Source organism: Stegastes partitus, unplaced genomic scaffold (assembly GCF_000690725.1).
Source record: "Stegastes partitus isolate 25-593 unplaced genomic scaffold, Stegastes_partitus-1.0.2 Scaffold250, whole genome shotgun sequence".
NCBI lineage: Eukaryota > Metazoa > Chordata > Actinopteri > Pomacentridae > Stegastes > Stegastes partitus.
In genome coordinates, this window is record NW_007577981.1 from 167,352 (window position 1) to 189,279 (window position 21,928).

General features: G+C 41.5%; 2 protein-coding genes across 13 annotated transcripts in view; both read right to left on the minus strand.

Moving 5' to 3' along the window:
• The window catches only part of LOC103357364 (ras-related protein Rap-2a-like), a 23,522-nt gene extending 20,107 nt beyond the window's left edge, over positions 1 to 3,415 (minus strand). Inside the window, exon 1 of the mRNA XM_008281895.1 lies at positions 2,529 to 3,415. Within this exon, the coding sequence (XP_008280117.1) occupies positions 2,529 to 2,842 (314 nt within the window). The 5' untranslated portion in view covers positions 2,843 to 3,415. The remainder of the gene's footprint in view (positions 1 to 2,528) is intronic.
• Positions 3,416 to 6,730: 3,315 nt separating this feature from the next.
• The window catches only part of mbnl2 (muscleblind-like splicing regulator 2), a 54,086-nt gene continuing 38,888 nt past the window's right edge, over positions 6,731 to 21,928 (minus strand). For 3 of the 12 annotated variants that reach the window (XM_008281898.1, XM_008281897.1, XM_008281896.1), the window contains exons 6-9: positions 19,169 to 19,222; positions 18,570 to 18,720; positions 16,668 to 16,703; positions 6,731 to 10,747 (exon numbers count right to left, since the gene is read on the minus strand). In XM_008281898.1, coding sequence (XP_008280120.1) covers positions 10,623 to 10,747; positions 16,668 to 16,703; positions 18,570 to 18,720; positions 19,169 to 19,222 — 366 coding nt within the window. In that variant the 3' untranslated portion in view covers positions 6,731 to 10,622. Of the gene's footprint in view, positions 10,748 to 15,353; positions 15,449 to 16,667; positions 16,704 to 18,569; positions 18,721 to 19,168; positions 19,223 to 21,928 lie in introns of all 12 variants that reach the window. The other 9 variants (XM_008281904.1, XM_008281899.1, XM_008281905.1 and 6 more) reach the window with 9 other exon arrangements.

Here is a 21,928-nt window from a genome sequence, read left to right on the forward strand (position 1 = left end):
TCCTGTGGTAATATAACCCAAAATGTGATGTGGTCTTAAGAGGTTAAACATGAAAAAGTCATAAAATATCTCACGTCATTTCAAATTCCTGCTCTTTTATGGTTATTTCTCATTATTTTTATATTATTTTTTTAATCCCAGCTACCAGAACTCTACCAAGTCTTACAGTGTGTTCTGCTATGGTGCACACTAACAGCCAAAATGTTACCCGATGAGCTGCACAAGTGCTGCAAGGTGGATTTTATACATCAGCTGCCTCCCTCTGATTTCAGCCTTTGTCCTAAACTCAACTCACCCTGTCCTGGCTGCACCTCCATATTTAATGGGCAGACAAGAAAAGTGGAGTCTGTGTCCTCATCTAACTCCCTGCAGCAACAGCGAATAAACATCTTTGCCAAAATCACAAACTGTGCCAATAAACAGCAGAGCAGCAGCGTGACATTTAATTCATTAAGTCCCCAGACCATCCCAAACGACCACGATTAGGTAAAACGAAAGTCAAACAATCAAAGCAGTGATCCTCCGTCAGACATGTGACTGAATCATGTTGGTCTGGTTAGTGTCTGGACCAGAACCATCAGACACCACGTAGCCTCTTTAAACCCTCACAATGCCACGCTGTTGTCAACGAAGAGCCGAAAAAGTCAGTCAGTCAGTCAGTGTCGCTAAATGAATTAAAGGAGGCTCAAAGCCAAAAATACCAATATGTCAGTACCAGAAGGAAAGATCGCAGCTTTTCTTCCACTCTCGCTCTCTGAGTCTCCTCCAGCTGAGAGATGAGCTCAGTGGATTTGTTGAGTAATGGACTGAAGTGATCAAAGCCGTCCAGAGTTAGTCGTGTGTGTGCAAGAGAGAGACGCAGCGAATATCAAACCCGGGGAGAGTTCAGTGGGTTGATGTATGACAGGTGAGCCACAGCTGGGCGCTAACGGGGAACAGATGAGGGCTGCAGCTTCTCACGGAGCCCAGGAGGAGCAGGGCATGCTGGGAAGGGAGGAGGACCAGGGGGAGGACTTCCAGGAGAGGGGGGGTCGTTGATTGTTTTAGGGGCTCTTGAAGGGTTCCAGGGGGAACTCCTAAAAGTTTACTAACTTATTTTAGTCGTGTTTTTATGAGGGAATGTTAAGGAATGATTTTTTTTTTATTTTTACAAACAATGTAAAAAATTCTGTTTTTCTAACTCTAATGTTTTGAACCTTTTACTGCTGTTTTCCAGGCCTTCCCTGGTTTGTTAAATCACAGAAAATAACGAGAAAACGGTCACAGAAAAAAACCATTAATTTAAATGTTAACCTTAAAAAAACGGTCGAAACATGAGAATGACAGTTTTGCTTACTTAAATCAGCAAAAATAATAATTAAAAATTGTAAATCTTTGAAGTGACATTTTTCAAATTTTGCACCTTTTCTTGTAAATTATAGATTGAATCTATCATAATTACAGAATAAAGTAATAATTTAAATGTTGACACGTCAAAGCTGTAAACAATGTATACATTAAATAAATTCTTTTTTTTTACAAATAGAAAATGGTTGTTTTGCAAAGTGACAATAAAATTAGTTGATTTAAATCAGCTGAAAATATCTTTATTTTACAAATATTGCCATTATTTTCATTTTTATTTATTTATTTTTTACATTTTTACATGAAATTTGTTCTTCTCCGATGTGCAACCATAAAATTAGGATTGGGATTAGGATTAGGTTTAGGGAGTTCTTGCTGTATTTAAATCAAAATAAAAAATACAAAATTCCAGATGTAAATGACTATTTGAAAGCAAAATAAGCTACAGTAAAGATGACAATATGACAGATGGTTAAATTACAGATAATATTTGGTATAGTCACTGGAAAAATGTATAATTTACATTCTGCTTAAAAAAAATGTCAAAACTTTTAATAATATCCACGTCAAAAATATATTTTAACAAAAAGTAATTTGTTGTTTTACAACGTGACCATGACATGACATCTTTCTAGTATATTTAAATTCACTAAATGCATCATTATTTTACAAATATTTTCCATATTTGTTTTAATTTTAACTTTTTAAATTTTTACATGTAATTTGTTCTTTTACAATGTACAGATATTTGTCGTAACTTAAAAATTACAGATAATATCTACTGATCTTTAGCTGAATCACTGTATAACATATTAACGTACATTTTGAATTAAAAGAATTTACAAAATAATAACAATGTTCATATTGTCCTCATCAAAAATGTGCGCTGTCAGGTCAGTAACTGTAAAACCACAATATTTTTCTGTATTTAACTCAGCTAAAATATCAATATTCAGTAGATATTTGCTGTTATTTTTACAGTTTTTGAACCCTTCTTTAACATATGTTTTTCTACTAGACTTGAACTTTTTTTATTATGATGATTTTTTACAGTGCTCCTGTGACTAACTCAGCCAACTTCCCTGCTGTCTCCCAGATGTCACCATCTAAGCGGCCTAACCCACAGACTGCAGCCTCCTGTGTGTCTCTAACGGTCTGGACCGGTACCCGGTCTTGTGTCTCACCTCTTGACCCGGATGATCTGGTCTCTCATGGGCTTGATGTCCTGAAAACTTTGCTGGTTGACCAGGCTGTAGACCAGGATGAAGCCCTGGCCGTTCCGGATGTAAAGGTCCCTCATGGAGGCGAACTGCTCGGTGCCGGCGGTGTCCAGGATCTCCAGCACCGACGGAGACGAGTCCACCTCGATCTCCTTCCTGTAGAAATCTTCGATGGTCGGGTCGTACTTCTCTATAAATGTCCCGGTGACGAACTGCACGGTGAGCGCCGACTTGCCCACCCCGCCGCTGCCGAGCACCACCACCTTATACTCCCGCATCCTGCGCGCTCAGATCCGGCATGCAGAGGAGGAACAAACGCATCCCCCCGCACAGGAGCCTGCTGGACTCAGACTGCAGCCTCCGATGGATGAGATGCTCTTTTTTTTTTTTTTTTTTTTTTTCTTTCTTGCAGGGTCTAGGCGAGATGATGCTGGAGCATGAAGCCTCTACTGAGATATTCCCACGCTATCTTGAAGGGACACCATTCCAGAGGCATCCATAATGCAATAAGGCGTCGGTGTGGTAAAAATAAGATTGGCTATTATTAGAAACAGCCAGACGGCACATCTTTTTCTGTGCCGACCCAACAGACGGCTAACACTACATTTCTGTGCACAGTGGGGTTCAGCAGAGTTAAAGGCAAAGCGCCTATTTATCCTGAAGAAGACAACAGTGCTGGGAATCCACGCCTCTGAGTCAGTGCATCCACTGGATGTTACTATTTCCTGGAAAATATGGAGGGTGATTAGTGCCACAGGGCAGCAGCAGCAGAAGAAGAAAGCAGGGATGGGCACTGTGGAGCAGAAAGGAACAAACAAATGTGCAAAACGTGGATCTGGAGCTCATTTCTGCATCAATTTGTTGTGGAAAAAACACTAAATTCATGCTCCTTAGGGTTATCCTACAAAGCACTGATATATCCAGGCTTTCTTTGAGTTAGCCGGCTCAATAAAACATGAAACCCCAGTCAGAGATTAATGATACAAAAACGAACTTTAAGCGGGTTTGGGCTAATTAGGATAATAAATTAAGACAATAAGAGTTCATTGTATTAAAAGCCTGCAAGGATCAAGACTCAATGTAATAAAGGCGCTAATAGTTTTGGGTTTTCTTTGTATTGTTCGGCCTTGTTTCTTCTCCCATTTTGGGTATGTATGTTTGAAAAAGTTGATGTATAAAGTAACGGTATGGAAAAAACCTAATGTAGCGTAAAGGAAGGCTGTAGATTTCATTTCTGCGACGATTTATTCTGGAAATGTCTTCATTCCTGTAAAGAAAAACACAAAATTAGTTATATTACAAAGCAAGTTTCACATATCCTGGCTTTGTCTGAGTTAGCCAGCTCAACAAAACCTAAACCCCAGTCACAGATGTGTGAGTCAATATGTAGTTAACATTACATCTGCACAGTAGATCTACATAAACGGAAAAGAAAAAACTAATTAGTAAACTATAGATTTCATTTCTGCATCTAGTTATTGTGGAAATGCCTTTTTTTTTGCAAAAGGAAACATAAGATTTAGAGGTTTATACTAGAACGCAAGTTTGACATAGCCAAGCTTTGTTTGAGCTCAACAAAACCTAAACCCCAAATAACAGGTATCACATTCATTGTTAACCAGGTTTTCTTCATCAGACTTGTGCATACGTATATAAAAGGGGTGTTTAATTCATCATGTGACTTGTTTACCACCATAAAACGGACCTTGAGGCCATCAGAGGTTACTGCAGGGTTAATTCAATCAGTTCTATTAAACCTGCGTAACCATTTTTGAATAGTCCTGCTTTGTAATATGGCTATGATGCACAAACACATGGAAAAGACAAGGTAGAAAATAATAACAACAACAACAACAACAATAATAATAATAATAACAATAGGTATAACAGAGTGACGATACATAAAGATTTACCCCCTTTCCTTTTTTAATTGCCCCCTCAGTCCCTTCATCCCAGGCCTGACATATGAACATATGTGGTTTTTGGGAACATGCTCATGCTATTATTTGATCTTATTTTTTAGTGGACAGTCGACATAGAACCTGTCAGGAATCTGGGTTAAGCACCCATTATGTAATGAGAGCAAGAGCAGGGTCATCTGGAGCCTCGTCACACCCGTTTGTGACTGAACCAATCCACTGCTTTTGGCTCAATGTTATCAAATATTAAGAATATACTGTGGAAAAATGTAGACAACAATATTTCTTATTGATGGGCGATTTTCATTCATATTTCTAGTTCTGGTGCAAACATAAACAGCAGCAATATTTCTAATGAGCTTTGTTGATATTTGTGTGTTTCCTGTATCTCCTTGTAATGAATCAAGAATGCCATGCTTGACTCGGTGACAGGTGCTGCAGCAGCGAGGGGCGACGTGAACCAATTCTCACATCTGTTCGCTGCTGCCAGCGGGAGACGCCGACATCGGTGCCGACTCTGTGGGAGCTCGGGAGCTCGAGCACCCACGGGAGAAAGTGGGAACCCCCCTGGGGAGTTACGCTATGTGCAGGGAATTTGTAGCTCGGTGAAACATTACAGTTGTCCAGCAGCTCCCTCCTGGTTTCCAACACTCAGGTTTTTACTAAAAACAAAACACTAATCAGCAGATGAGGCCTTGACTCGATTGGATTCAGGTCACATGGTTAGAAAGTGACCAATCAAAGGTTTTTTACATCAAGTTGTTGCAAAGGTTGCTAATGTGTCATCAGTTTTAACCTGAAGACAGCACATGCAATTTTAAAGCCACTTAATTTACCTTAATATGCTTTAATTGGCTGCAAGGTGGAACAGTGGTTAGCACCATTACCTCACAGCAAGAAGGCCGCTGGTTCGCGTCCTGGTGAGGACACCCGGGATCGTTCTGCGTGGAGTTTGCATGTTCTCCCCGTGCAGCGTGGGTTCTCTCTGGGTTCTCCGGCTTCCTCCCACACAGTCCAAAAACATGTTGAGGTTAATTGGTGATTCTAAATTGTCCGTAGGTGTGAATGTGAGTGTGCTTGGTTGTCTGTCTCTAAGTGTAGCCCTGTGATAGACTGGTGACCTGTCCAGGGCAGGGGTGTCCAATCCTGGTCCTCGAGAGCCCCTATCCAGCATGTTTGAGATGTTTCCCTCTTCCAACACACCTGATTCACATGATCAGGATCGTTATCAGGCTTCTGCAGAGCTTGATGATGAGTTGATCATTTGAATCAGGTGTGGGTGTCCCCTGCCTTCACCCTGAGTCAGCTGGGATAGACACCAGCCTCCCACGACCCTAGTGAGGATGAAGCGGTGTATAGATAATGGATGGATACTTGAATTGTATGAATATCAGGTATAAAAAGTAGCCAGCTAATAGATTTGTACACACCATGTTTTACTACATTTGGTTCGACTACACTCACGCCTGTGTGCTCACTCTACAAACAAAGCTTCAGTATTAGAAAAAGCCCCAAATGATCATTATTAACACAACATCCTAAGAAAAATAAAAAATATTAAAAAAGACAGCAGCTTTCTAATTAAAGCACAACATCAGGAAGCTTTGTAATGTTCAAAACCAGCCTTAAGATTTGGTTGAAGTCACCACAAAACTGTCACCACCAATTACTGCCTTTTATTTACTGATTCTACTCATTATCTCACACTGATGGACAGAGACACATGTAAACGAGCTGCTAACTAACTCTGACACCATTAAACTGTGTGCTGTCCCTGCAAAAAAATAAAAAAATCAACTGCAACTTTAATTACAAAATTCAACTTCAATTACCCCTCTTTGCACCGTTAAAGGCTCAAGTAAGCCAAACAGTAAATATTTAGACCCCCAGTGGTATTAATAACCCCTCATATGTCTGCCTTTTTTTTCAGAAACTGCTCCACTGCAGTAACAGGAAATGACATAGAAAATAAATAATAGAAAGCACTCACTTGTCCCCAGTCTCAGGCCTGATCATCATCTGTGGCAAAATGTTAAAATCTGGAGCGCTCAGATCTACTCGGATGTAAGCGGCCTGAAAATCTTCCCATAAGATCTGGAGTTTTGTTTACTTTCGGGGCTTCTGGGACCACTGAAGGACCCCCGAGAGGATCTCTAATAAAAACCTCTGAACCGCAGATATTCCAGTCAAAGGAAGTGCACAGTTTATAAAAGCTCCAGCTGAAAAGAAAAGCAGACGACGGAGAGGTTCCTTTGATTTTTCTTTATTTCTTTCTTTCAATAGATTTTACACTATCTTGCTGGAACCAAAGAAACATTTTGACTATAGAAACATAAAATAGCACAAAATATATGCAAAAGAATACATTTAAAAATGATTACACTGAAACTATAAATCCGATGAGGGCGGGGGGGTCTTCTAGTCAATTTGTCTTCATGTCTTTACTTTTGTTGGGAAGGTAAACTGCAACAGTCACACTCCACCACCTGCAGTCTCCGGAGCAGCGCCCTCTGCTGGCTAAAGCTCGAACGCTTCCATTGTAAGGCAATGGGGACGAGAAGATGTCAGACTTGGGAGACCAGAAGACCAAAGTGACTGTTCGCTCTGTTGCAGTCACCCCCATGTTTGTTTAGTTTTGTTTTTGGCCTTGTGACGCACAAACCTTAAAAAATGATTCTCCGATATAAAGGTACACATCTGAAACGAAACTCCGAAGGGATTTGAGAAGAGAGACCCGGTGGGAGTCCCTTGAATAAATTTCATAAGAGCTCTTAAAAACATAAAACCTTAAGCACGATGGACTCAAGATAAGGCAAAGTGTTTGGATAAGCTGAGTCTGCTCAGTTGACCAACTGCTCAGAAAGTGCTTTTTTTTTCTTTTTACCATCACTGCCAACACATTTAGAAAAAAAAAAAAGAAAAAAAACATTACATCTCAAGAGGATTCCATACACAAGGGCATTGTGGGTCACCAAATGAGCACATTTTTGTGTACAGACATTGTTTTTTTTCCACTAGAAACATTCAGTATCATTTAGTAAGAAAAGAAAATATTGTTTTCCCATGCAAAAATGTTGAATTAATCGCCGGTAGGATCTGCTTTTTGATTGATGAACAGATTACAGGGTGCAGAGATTGGAAACCCTTAAAGGAAATAAAAAAAAAAAGAACAGATCACATCTTTAAACAATATGAAAGTGCAATCCTAAAGTCTAGTGATACATACGCCTCAAATAAAAGTGTGGAACCTAGAGGTCCTTTGTCGGGGGAAGAGTTGTACATCTGAACTTATTAATTTATAGATTATTTAGTTCTTATATATATATATATATATATTTATATGCAATCTATGTAACATTGATGACTTTAAATCTATAAGTGTTACAGTCACAGCGCTATACAGGCTGTTATTTGCTAATGAAAATATTAGGTCATTGTCGTAATCTCAGTGAAGAATAAGAAATGTTTGTATCTTCTTTACAATCTACCTTGTGTACAGTGTTCTAGCAAAAAAAAGGAACAAAAAAAAAAATCAACTTAACAATGTCATTTACAAAAATACCGAACTTTAGTAATTGCAACATTTGGTTGCCACAGCAACAACTTAATATTGTTATGAAATACTATTATACTAGAGTGAAAAGTACATCTTTTTTGAAATTTTCTTTGCTTTTTTTGGTAAAATGTCATCTATACAATAAACATTTTTGTTTTTTTTCTCCAACAACACAAGCAACTCTATAACTATGCTCATTACTGCAACACCCGTGATCTTTTTTTTTTTTTTTTACATTTTATTTTATTTTTTTAAATCAATGAGAAGGCAAGAGAGATCCAGTAGCTTTCCATTGGCGGGTCGACTTTTTAAAACCCCGCCCCTCAGACGTGTGCGGCTTCTCATTCGCTGACCTGACAGGTTAGACCTTGAAATGACCAACCGTGCAGAATGTAGCACAGCTCAATAAATTACATTCATTTCAAAATAGAATAGTTTACAACATTGTTTTGTTTTTTTTTGGTTTGGTTTGGTTTTTTTGACTAAAGTTTGACCAAGAGTAACGTAAGATAAATTACAACAAAATAGAACTTTCACCACCTTCCACGAATATTACACACATGTGAGGACAATCAAAGTGGATGAAACCGAAAGAAAAAAAACATATGATTGTGGATTGTCGATGTTAATCAAGCACCATGAAATTACATCAGGGTTTTGGGAGGAAATAAAAAGTAGTGTTACGAGTTAAAACACGCTGCTAAAAAAAAAATAAAAGAGGGTTAAATTAAAATTTTATATGATGTTGGCTGAGAAACAAATGATTGTTCCAGGAGGTGGAGGTGGTGGTGGTGGTGGAGGGTTTAGGGGGTAGGGGGTCCAAACATACCTTGATAGTAGACACAACACAAATTTTTTTAAATAACTTTGAATACATTTCTAGAACCATGAATATAAACTCTCAAAATAAGAGACACTTTTACATACATTACACAGTTTTACAATACATTTGTTTTTTTTTTAATCCTCACGTTCCTCATGTAAACTACTCAACCCATGGTAAGAAACGATGGTACACCGTGAAAGTCACCAAACATTCTACAAAGCTAGTTTTTTTGATTTGTCTTGAATTTTCTTTTTAAAGTCACTTGTGATGTTAATGAGCCGTTTGCTAGAAAACTGCTTCCAAAATGTCTCTTTTTTTTGTTTTTTTTCTCCCCCAGAAAAAACGAGTCTGTGTGGCTTCTGACGGCCGGTGTGTGGTTGTGACTTCTTCTTTTTTTTTTTTTTTAGTGATACACTCTCGGATGTGTTGTTGTTGTTGATGAGCATTTTTTAGGCACTTCTACAGTTTTCTAAAATGGAACAGGATTATCGGTGATAGTAGGGTTGGACAGGACAACCGACGGTCACAGATAGCCCTCCAGTCGAAGTTCAAGTCATCTTTTTGCTTGACGGGTGTCGTCAAATGCACCGTTTTTTTTTGTTTGTTTTTTTTTCCAGTTTTTTTATTTTTTTATTTGTTAAGTCTTAGCACTTAAATCCCTCCCCGCCATCCCCCCCTCCCCCAAGAGAGAAAAACTCTCCTACCAGGCCTGGTGTCGCCATCACCTGCTAGACCTCGCTTCAAGTCCCAGTCTGCCGGCAGACCATCAGTCTCCAGATACGAACACACACACACGCACACACACACACAAGGCTTGGTATGTCTGGAACAAACCCTCAAGCTTTGTTGAGCCCTTGGCACAGAGCCGAGCCTTTAGGCTTCTCGGTAATGGCCACGACTATCTTCTGTCAACACCGTCTTCCCCTGTCCCGACTGCATGCAACGCAAAAAAAAAAAAAAAGAAAATCCGTGCACAATCTATCCCTGCTGACGTGAACCCAGCAGCACAACAAATAAAGGGCGAGTGGGTCGTATTGGTGGGAAACGTATAGAGAAAAACAACAAAAACAAACATTTGGGAGGGTGTTTAAAATCTGCTTTCTGGCAGGTTGATTCCGCCGACTTCTTCCAAGCCGCGACTTTGGCAAGATGTTTCCGGAGATGAAAAGTTGGCAGGAGGAGGAGGAGGAAGGAGGATAAGCTTCAACATGGCATCTTAACAGCATCTGGGGCAGATGAGGGTCACGGAGGAACCCTCGCAGGGACAGTCGCATTAAGAAAACATGAGCCTGTCTGCCCCAAGGACATTCAACTTTGTAGAGAGAGAGAGGGGAAAAAGAAAAACGCAAAAGACCGCAAACCCTCCTGAAAGCGCCGAGTGCGTAGGTGTGGTTGTGCCTGGGTTTTCTGTGACTCTTCCGGTTTTTTGGACACTATACGTCTCATATAGTGCAAATCACACAAGATTTTCTTTGAACCGAAGGGGATGAACATTGTGCAGAGGTTTTTTAGAATAAATATGCAAGAGAGAGAACGGAGAGAGGGGGGTCCATGGTATTCTGGGAGAACAGTTGTTAAAATGACCTCTATAGTGTGTCTGCTATGTATGTACTATACATAAGAGTATTTTTTCATGTTAATAGTTTTGTTTTTTTTCTAGCAATACATACAGTATATATCTTTTTTTTGTTGTTTTGTTTTCTGTGTGTGTTACACCGGCACTGCAGTTCTTACGGTTAAATTGAAGTGTTACACTCTTAGCATGCAGGTTGCTGGACCTCTATGGGAGAGGTAAGGTAGTATTTACAGAGGGGCTGTTTTGGGTTTCCTAGTGCAGCTTCGTGACACTCCGTTCCTTTCCTGACGCTTACTTCAGGATGATCTGGAACACAGAAAGTATAAAAAAAAAGGAGAGGACATTTTTAGTTTACCTGTAGGGGAGAAACTTTCTTTATCTAGTCACAGACAAGGGAACAAATTCTGCATCGATACGGTGGAACTCATTTTGATTATTAAACATACATATAGAAGATGATGTTTGGGGTCTTGTAAACATTTGAAAACAATATTTTCCTCATTAAAGCCTCAGTATGCTTCAAACAAAGTGCCTCCTTCACATCTTTCCAAAACAGACAATCTGACTTTTCCACCCACCTGATTGGCCACAAGGTGTCAAAACAGGCAAACTTTTCTTAGAGCGATCGCAAACATACACTTTGGCTACATCCACACTAATGTGCTTTTAAATTAAAAGGAAAATGATCTCAGTCCAGATGAGTCTTGTAGCTGTTTCAGACCTACTCTGGATCACGATGCAGGGTTTTGTCTGTTTAGAATATAATAGAAAAAACAGCAAAGACATTTTCTTAACTGCACAGCTGCGAGCGACAACGTGAGCACCGCCTGCTGACTAATTCATTATCTATATTAAATTAGCCACTGGTAGTCAGTGTGTCTGTGCTCCTCTGGAAATGTGATGACGTGATGAATCGGGGGTAAATGTCAGACGTAATGAGGCCCAATCAGACGGTTTCTGCGTCATCAAACCCAATCTTCACCCTGAAGGTAGAGGACCAAACCCTGGAACACGTCACAGCTGTGGTGTGTCACTACATGAGGGCTCAAAGTGGTGTAAGAAGGAGGAGGAAGGGGGACGCGTTGCTTGGAAGTGAACTTTGAGTTTGATCAGCTGCTCAATTTGTGACATTACAGTGCAAACTACCAAGAGAACCAAAGTCTGTGAGCATCGGTAAATCTGATGTTTGACTGAAAATGTTAAACGTGTAATAAATAACAAGAACAGAGTGCAGCCAGTTACCTTCCCTACACCATCCATCTTTGGTTTGTCTACATTTCCTGGAGGGCAGGACGACTGTTTATATGCCACATATTTTTGCAAAGAACTACGAGAAAATCTGTGGGGAAAGTGTGCAGATATGTGGACTCACAGAACGGGCACAAAATAGCGTCGAAAAGTCTCTGTGGGACATCTGAGTCCTTGCAGGAATCAAAAGTCTATGAGTGTGGAGACGAGTAGTCACAGTTTTTAAAAATCTCACATTTCGAGGTCCTAAGCTTTTGGAGTAGCATGGATGCTAAATGTAGCACAAGCGCTACATATTAGTGTGGATGTAGCCTTTGTTTGCACTGGTCAAAATAACATTACTGCATGTATCTGGAGCAGGATAAAGAAAACATAGACAGGACTCTCAGTGCAGATATTCCCAAAGCTGCACCAGCACCTGGATGAAGCACCTTTGCTTTCAACAACCGAGTGTCTCTGAAGCACACTGAGACCTTAAGGCAGCAGTCAAGTGGAGTTTTACCACCACAACAAAAAAAACAAAATCCTGGAAAGGTCAGGCCAACACAGATATATATTTGTCACTGAGCAGTATTTTTCTGCCTTCGTCGTTGAGTTGTGGTGACGCCACCTGCCTGGTGTTTTCATGCAGATAAGACCGAAACCTTCCGACTATTCGCAAACAGCTTTTGACCCTGTTCTGGTCACCTCTGTGTGTATTCTCTCTTTAGGAGATAAAGACTAATCCACCACACAACAAAGCCAGAGAGAGAGAAGAAGAGGAAGTGAGACAGAGATTGCCTATTGAGGGTGGTGAGGGAGGACAGGTAGAAGAGCTGCTGGCTGCCATCGTGTGGGCGCCGCTGGCAGCGAGCCAACGCAGAACAAAGCCGCACGCTGCTTGTTAATAGACAATGGACGGCCAGCAAAGGATGGAAGCCACTGGTCACATCGCACATCACAGAAGGTCACCACAGTGGGAGAGCGTGTGATGTGCACGGGCTGAGAGGAAGAGCCCGCTCCACGGCGCGGTGCAGGATGGAAATAGGGAAATATTTCAGGGTGCCAGATGGGTGGGATTAACTAGAGAGGACGGTACAAACAAACGCTGAGAATTGTTTGCAGGTCCTGTTTGCCAAAGATTTGGTGCAGTGATACGAGCAGCATGTTTCAGCCCAGAAGACAGCACCTGTCACAGTCTGGTGTGGCTAAGTGTGTGTTACACAATCATGGCGGAGGTTTGAAGTGTTGTCGCTTCTTCTTTTTTTTTTTCAGATTACTATCAGATAATTATTATAATTGCATGAGATCTTAGTGTCCTCGTCTGTTAATTCAATAACAGCGATAAGAATAATGGCAGGTTCCCTCCACAGGGAGGTCAGACACTGAACTCTGGTCGTGTAGCTGAAGAGCTGCTCAGCGATATAACAATCTGTAATTATGCTTGAGTATCGACTTATTTTCCCATCAGTTCACTCACTGAAGTGATCGCCTACAGTTTCTAACTCAATGCAACATTACGACAGTAGAGGGCGCTGCAGCTTCACAATCTCCAGCTAAATGCACTGACGTTACCAGGCTCCAGCAATGGCAGCACATGGTTAATATGTGCTGGGGCATGGAAGGACGTGATTGGCTACTGCTTATCATGTCACATAAATGGTTCACAGGGTCACGAGTTGACCAGACTCTGAACCTCTCAGCATGTCTGCAACCCTGTGGCCTCACATGGGCGTGTACTAGTTGTCATGTTTCATCTAAAAACACAGATTCCTACTGAAAGATGTCATTCAGCAAAGGCATCGTTTCTAAAATCACAACGCTCAATTAATTATCCAGTTCTGCTCAGGATTTAAGTTGAAGAAGCATCTTGGTTATCAAGGAGATGCTAAAAGCTAACGCCAGGCAGCTAGCATTAGTACAAAGTCAGGATTGTTTGGGACTGTTTTCAGCAAAAACAGTGACGTCAGCGGCATGTGCTCTTAAAAAAATAGTCTGGGTGTGTATTCTGAAAAAGCACAAGATCAGGATGACTGTAGTAAACAAGGCGTGTACTGTATGCAGCACAGCTGATGGTTATAAGTGTTAACTGTGTCCTAGCTGGAGAAATCTGTGTGTAGGGTGGAGAGGAGGGGAGAGAAAGACTGGGGGACAGACGGAGACAGACAGCGAAGGCTGACGTCAGTGTTTCTCCGGCTCCTTGTCCCACATGCATCTTTAAAGAGCAGCTCTGCTTCCTGCTGCTACTGCTGCTGCATGCCAATTACAGGAGGAGACGGTGACTCACGGGAAGTGCACACACTGCTGGCCTATCAGGGGCAATAAAGCACAAAGTACTGGGACCAGATCCTCGCTAAATGATGGACGAGGGGATCTTGGACAAATCATTCATTTTTTTTTATTTTGAAAATGAAAATGAGTTCATGAACAGAGAGTCCTTGTTGTAATTTTTCAGATTCAGACGGGATCAGGACGCTGTTTGTAAAGGTAATCCTAAATTGGTAAAAAGAACTGATCATCATATTCTCTCTGTATACTGAGGCACGAAGACAAAAGAAAAAAAAGACGAGCAGTGAGAAGAAGTAGTACAGACACAGATGGAAAATTAGGATATTGATCCCTACTGCTGCTATGAGAGTAATTTTACACTACACATTTATTTTAAGGAAACGCACACAAAGAGATATTAATAGCGCGCTGAAGTTTTTCCTAAATTCAGACCGTATCTACGCCCTGCGGTGGAAACTTTTGCACTCCCTAAAAAATGGCACGATTGTTTTCCAGTTGCATTTCTACTTATGGAACACTTCTCATCTGTGTGTCCTTAAGATACCTCTGTACAGAACTACCAGTAAATGATTACCAGCTGTGTGAGGCCAGAGTGCCAGCATTGTGCTAAAATTTCCAGGTTTAAAATGGGGCACACATGCGTCACTCTGGCATTCAAACCTGGCCCTGCTTCCTTGGCTCCTGCTGACACGCAGCAACAGGAGAGCCGCCGATCAGAGGCCATATTTAGACAGCTTCTGTGATCATTTCTCCTATGTCTGTCTCCCTCTGACAAGCATAGCCTAGAACTGTTTCCTCGCTTGATTTATCCTCCCTTTTATCCTGCAACCAGGAAAAAGGTAAAAAGGTGAAACTGGGAGAAGTGGAAACAGGAAGAAAGATCCAACATAGCGGCTGTTATGAACCGGCTGTTAAGTGCCTGTATGTATTTGCTCGGATGTGTGTGTTTGCGTAGCACACAAGCAGTACAGATGATGCCCCTACTGCAGATGGAGAGGCTTATTCGACAACAACGAGAAAAAAGTGGAAAATAAAACTTGAAACAGAACATGCAAAAACAAAACCAGGAAGTAGTGCAACACAACACAACTACTACTTGCAAATGTGGGAGCTCTGAAGAAGTGCTTGTCGGGATGGATTTGTTTTTTTAGCGATGCCACTGCACTGGCACCGGCTTGCTCAGGTAGCCCCCTTTTGCTTTAGGCTCGCTGGATAACGCCCACTCACAGGCTTTTTCATGCCAGCGTGAGCTCGCCCTGTGCAGCGGCGTGGATGGATGGGGAGGGGCTGGGTGTGGGCTAAGGCTCAGCTGCAGGTTATTGCAGCTCACTATTAGAAGGCAGTACTTATTCAGAGCTCCAGGGACTGATGAAAGAAAGCTTTAAAAGGAGCAAACCTGATTGGCTGGTGCTGTTGCTGCGTAGGGGACACTTGTGGCAGGAGTTGTTGCTGCAGAGACAGTAGCAGGCGTAGCACTGTACATCATTGGGACTTTGTTTTGAGGGTAGGAAAGGGGAGAGGGAAGGAGGAGGAATGGGGAGGGAGGGCGGGGGGGAAGAGGGAAGGAGGTGGTAGCGATGGACAGGTAGGTGGAGCATTATGGTAACCATGGTAACAGTCGTGGTGTTTGTGTGCGTGTCGACGGTATCGATTATTGTTGTTGTTGTTGTTGATGTTGTTGATGGTGGTGGTGGTGGTGGTGGTGGTTGGTGGCGGATGTTACAGAGAGCCAGCAAGCCATCGTTAGGGTTACACCGGCAGATGGCATGCAACCATTCACAATGCAAAGCAAGGAGGACAGAAAGAAAGAAAGAAAGAAAGAAAAAAAGAGAGCATGGGAGAAAAATAACAAAACAAAACAAAAAAAAAAAAACAAGAGGAGAGAAGCTGATTACAATCACAAGTAAGGAAATTTATACGGAAAATCAGTTTGCTGTTTTTCCCAGAGAAGTTAAGTGGCACAAAACACCAATTACGATGAATCAATGACATTTTTGGCAGCAGGGATGGGAATTTGGAGGTTTTTTTTTAATCCATGTGAGCTGCAGGGGGGAGATGCCAAAAACCCAGGCGGCTACTTTATGCCAAAAACATGCAGTTCTGGTGGGTTGGTTGTAAAAAAATTTCTTTATAAATCATTATTTATAGTCACCGCTTTATTCGTTTATGTTGGACCTGCCGATTAGCCGACTGAGCCTTTTTTTGTTTTTTTTTTCTTTGCAATTCCCATCCCCTTTTTGGCAGAGACAAGTGCTCCAGTTGTGTGTAATTTCTCTGGGAAACTGATTTAAATTTCCTGATCAACACAGCACAGCAAACAGACAGAAGCTATCCTACAGCTTAAGAACAGATCAGTCTGCAGTACTTTATCCACATTAATCATAAACAAACAGTCATTAGCACGACAGTCAGTCAGTCAGTAGGGAAACAAGAGTCACAACTCTTTCAGGTGATACAAAATGGACATTCAAAGTGTGATTCATCATCATCATCATCATTATATCACAGCCTAAAGAAATGCATAGCTTGACGAAAGAGCACATTTTTAAAAGGTTTCATCATCACCGCCACAGAAGCAGTGACATTTTGTCTCACCTGCAAGGGCTGCAGATTTTGCCCACTCATCCCACACCCAACCTCCCCCCCTCAAAAAAAAAACACTAAATCAAGACAGTGTGTGTGAGAGAGCAATGGGAAGGTCAGGACCTACCAAGACTGCTAGCAGGAGTCATGCACAAGACTGACCCTGTTGTGTTCATGCAGAGAAAGACAGAGAGAGAAGGAGGGAGACAGAGAGGGAGAGAAGGAAATAAATGGGTTAATCGAGAGGGAGGAGAACAACAAGGTTAGACAAGACAAAAAAAAAAAAAAGCTTTACTCAGTGTCGGCTAATTGTGATGGAAGCAAGCGGAGGAATTCACTTATTAGTGAGGAAATATTTATTTACATACAGCTGCAGAACACAAAGCAAACTCATATATAACATAAATGGCCACGTTGCTAAGTTGCAAAGCAGATTCTACGGTTTACCGGTTGCTATTTGCAGATGTGAAGGACAGAATTGACGAAAAAAATCTGGTATGTATTAGCACGTATTAGCATATAATAGCCGCTTTATTTACTTTAAACCGTCTGCCTGCTTCTCCGTCTTTATCGAGTCTTTTTAAAGGTTAGAGGGTATTGATTTTTGTACAAACTATAGAGCCCTCTGGTACACATTTATAAATAAAATTGCAAAGGCCTTACGAGTAAAAATTGGCTTGATGTCTTAGATCAAGCCTTTTATAAAGTTGCTGCACGCTTCAACTAATCCACAAGTTTTTCACACTTGATTGGACATTTCTGTGCATCTACAGCACTTTCTCGTAAATTTGAAGTCGTTCTGTGGAAAAAAAATCCTGCAGTTCAAAAGCTGCTTTAACGAATATGATCTAAGCAAACTGAGGAAAAATAATCATACAAAATTTTGAGTAGAAGAAACTAACGATAGAGTGAGGGAAGCCAAAACAGCAGCATCATGCAGTGTCAGTACAATGATGTGCACAGGCTTCCATCCAGATCTGGATCAAATAACGATGGGTAGGGTTTACTGCATCAGAACCTCGCACAGATATCACGATAAATCCAAATATTTCCTCAGTCTTTTGCAACATGAAGTAACCCTACCCATCTGAAATTTAACAGATTAGTAAAAAATAAAAAGATCTGCACACATGACTTTGACCCAGGGCTACTTCCCACACACAGATACAGAGGGAGGGAGGGATGAAGGGCCGTCAGGCATCTCAAACCAAGGGAGACAAAAAGAGCAGGTAGTAAGGAGAGCGAGGGGTAGCAGTCTTATCCTCATGACTCATGAGTGTGGCTACAGGCTTCCGTATTAGCTGCAGTTAACTCACTTAGCGGGTGACCCGAGGGCCCTTAAGCTACTGTTAGTTTCTGTGTGACAAGCAGACAGTGAGAGTGTTTTGTTGTGGGGAAAGAACTGAAGAGGAATGATGGAGCAGACCTGAATTAATTTGGGAGAATCGAGAGAAAATTTCTTTCTTAAATTTTTTTAATACGAGCATCTGTCAAGGCAGATTAAATACAAACCGAAAATGTGAAAACGCATATTCTCTTATATTGTTTTGTCCTTCAAAGTGGGGCTTAACCAGAGCGTTTGTGTTGGAAACACTCGAGCTTCTTGGCATTAGACTGGCTGGTGCATCATATTTATGTGGTAATATATCATATCTTTTATTGCTCCGATCAAAGCCTGCGCTGCTTTTCCACCTGGCAGCAATTACATGTTTATATTAGCAGGCACCAGATCAAGGTTTAGGGATGGCACGGGGAATAGTAAAAACGCTAGCACACAAAAACCATAGTGGAGCTTTTTATGTGCATCACTCAAATTCATCTATTTCAAACAGAAATGTGAGAGCGAACAGATGTAAATAATCACGGGAGACTGTCTCTTTCAACATGTAAAACTCCAAAATGCTAAGTTTATGGTAGATACAGGGATAGCCGAGCACATCCAGGGGTTTGTCTGTGTGTTTGCGTGCATGCTCCGCAGACCTGCTTCTACCTGCGCGTGTGTGTGTGTGCATCGATCGGGAGCTCTTACCTGTGGGAAAGAAAGCGGGCTGCTGGAGCTGTGCGTTGGCCAGCGCCTGCTGGTAGTGCAAAACACTGGGGTTGAACAGGGAGCTCGCTCCGTTGCTCTTCTCAAGTGCTGGTCTCTTTGGTAGGGGCTGGAGGACGCCGTGGGGAAACGCCTAGCCACCGAAAACACACACACGTACGCGCACGCACACACACACACAAACACACAACAGAAGCACAGTAGATTTGAACTGTATACTTACACAAGCCAACACTAATATTGTCTACATCTGTTAATCGTCTATGCACAGCACAACAAGGCAAAAATGGAAACTTGCTGTAACTATCACAAGGACAATGAGAAACTACACCGTAGCAAGGCAATCATCAACAACACATTAAAGAAAGTAGTGTGGAATTACTTTAACATTACGTTGTTCAGGTAATCAATGTACAATACAAACTAGAGTTGCCACTTGGTGATCATAAATGATAAATAATTATACATTTAAGTGTCTTACAGGGTTTCACAAAAACAAAAGAGCCAAATTAAATTTTGTGAGTGGCTACAGTACAATTAAAGAAGCTACATGCAAAGCAAAAGGTGAAAGGTCAAAGTACCAGGTCTACAGTTGCCTCGAGGGGTCGCTTCATTGCTTTGGCAGTCGACTGAGTCTTTAATTAGCAGGCAGCGAGCACATGATGGCAGTGGGCCAATGGGATTCAAGCGTATTAACATACAGGTAACAGCAAGCAGAGGTGCGTCATGGGGGACAGCATTGCATTGTGGATAGGTGAGAAGGAAAAAAACAAAAACAAAAATAATCTGAATGCAAGTATACCACATACAAAACAATAGGCATGCACATAAACAAAAATTTGTTTTGTTTACTTTAAAGAAACATTGCTACTTTTTTGAATTAGTACAAAAGCAAAAAAGCCTCTACATTAACCTTTGGTTAAAAAAGCAAGAGTCTATGATGTACTTCAAAACTACTGGGAAAGCATTTAGTAGTAACATCAACTATTTCTGAACAAGTAACTTTGAAAATAGCTACGCATGAACAAAAAGCAGTATGGTAAACACAACTGATTCAGACTAGAAATACTGGGCTGACACTTTATGTGAGGTCTGTACAGAGGTTTTCTACAGTTTCCAAAGTACGATACTACACACACAATAGTTACAGTGCTCCTGGAGTACTCTACGGTCGACGATGTGAGGTGGTTTTGGGCCTGAGAAACGTCCAAAACATGAACAACAGATTGGGATGTGAGTGAGATCCAATCAAAGCCCCTTAAGTTAGTCAAACTCTGCCCTCACAACTGGCAGCGAGAACTGGGCACGTTTGAGATTTTAAACTACACATTAGCACAATTACAAGCGAGGCTGTTGAAGTGCTGTCTCCATTGTGGCAGCTACAATAATTAGTGCTAACAATCCTGACAAAAAGTAGCTCAACAATCACATCCTTTTCTGCAGTGTTGTTGCAAAGTCTCAGACTGAATCGTAAGGACATGTGGCTTGTTAGTGTGATCAATGAACTTGGGGAGGTGGTACGATGTGAGGCAAAGTTACAGTTTGATAACAGAATGTGGAGCTCTGTTTATTCTTAAACTCCTCCGGATTATATCCAAAAAAATCTAGTAGAAGTCACAGCACAGCTTTATCTAATATTAGTTGGACGCTAACCTAAGAAGGACAAATAATTTAAAGTTATTCCTTCTGTTAATTGATTAAAAATGTCCTGATGTTTGATGTCACTGCTGAGAAGAAGAAAAAAAAAAAGATGACATGGATGTGATGATCACAGCACTTTAAAAAGGTCCATGCACAAGCCTCTTGCTTCATGTATGTGGATTTTCTAATAGTGCGGAACAGTATAGATCCTATTAAAGAGCAACAATGCATTGCTGATGCACTGCAGTGTTAACAGACTTAAACAGTATGGTTAGTTCAAATGGAAGATGGTCTAATAAAGTGGCATGAAAAGCAAAGATGACTGCATTCGACTAGCGATGAGGAAGAAGATCACAGCGTGGCAAAGCAACATAATGTGGCACAGTAAAACAACATAACCTCAGTGAAAGGATCTTCTTACTGTAACCGTATCAGTTAATGTGCAACCTTATCTACAGTACACTTTATTCTATTTGCTTTTTAAAAAAGTGAATTATGGATAATGATATTACCTATTTGCAGCAGTGCAGCAATACAGGTTTTATGGGACTCTGCTTCAATAAAAGGGCTAAAAGAAAATTGGATTAAAGGTGCTGACTAAACAAGTCGTTGTCCTAAGGTTAACCCTCTTCACCTCTTGCACAGATTGTAACCGCTGAAGGTAATTTGGGAATTGGGTCATAAAGTTGATAAACTGTGAGGAACACAGGAGGAGAACCGAGGAAAGGGCTGCGAGGAGAATACAGTAGGAACATAAACTAAATCTTTTTGTTTGACAAAGCATTGTGTACCTGACGGGGGAAGTGGTTGCGCTAAGGTACACGCTGTACCTTTAAGAAAACAGCACTGTCAGGTCAACATCAAGTTATAGTGCCTCGGGGTCTCAGGCTCTCTTTTATTTATACGCCTGTTTAATTCGTTGCTGTTTTCCTTCTTTCATGCGGCTGCGAGCACGTGCGCAAACAAAAAAACTAACCTGCGCTCACACAGTCATCTTATCGAGGAAGAGAGAGGGAGAGCAAGCAGCGATGGAGCCAGCCAATGAGAGGTAGGTGCAACGCATAAAGCATGCCCATGCCATGGAGGAAAAAAAAAAAAAAGTCAGTCAGCACACTGGCGCAGTAAAAAGGTGTGCGAGTGCAGTAGCCAAAGGACCATTCAAAAGAAGCCACTCAGAGCCTGGGGGGGGGGAAGGAGGGAGGTGAGAGAGAAGACGGGGGGGAAACAGCCAAGACACAAACTCTTCTAACCGTCTGTCTGCCTGAGTTTCCACCTGTCTGTCCACCTTTCTGCCTCCTCCTCAGCTTGTTGGGGGGATTTTTCCAACTAAAGGCAGAGGAAGGTAATCCCCTCCCCTCCACCTCACCCACCTACCCACCCACCCACGATGCTACATCCTCATCCATCCCAGATTCAATTTACACTGATCTGCAGAGAACCGCACTTATCATTGAGAGCAGCGGTGTGGGATGGGGTGGGGGGAGGTGGGGAGGGGTGAGCCGACATATTGTCTCTGTATGAACCAAGGGCATTGGAAAATAAAAGAGGACTGCAGAGAGATAATAACAGATTGTTCTTGCGGCGTTATACTGATGTGTTTAGGTCTCACTAAACCCTGCTTATTGTATACAACGGCCTCTCTTTGGGAAGACTATTGTTAGTGAATTGTACACTGGAGTTCACTGGAATAAACCGGCAGA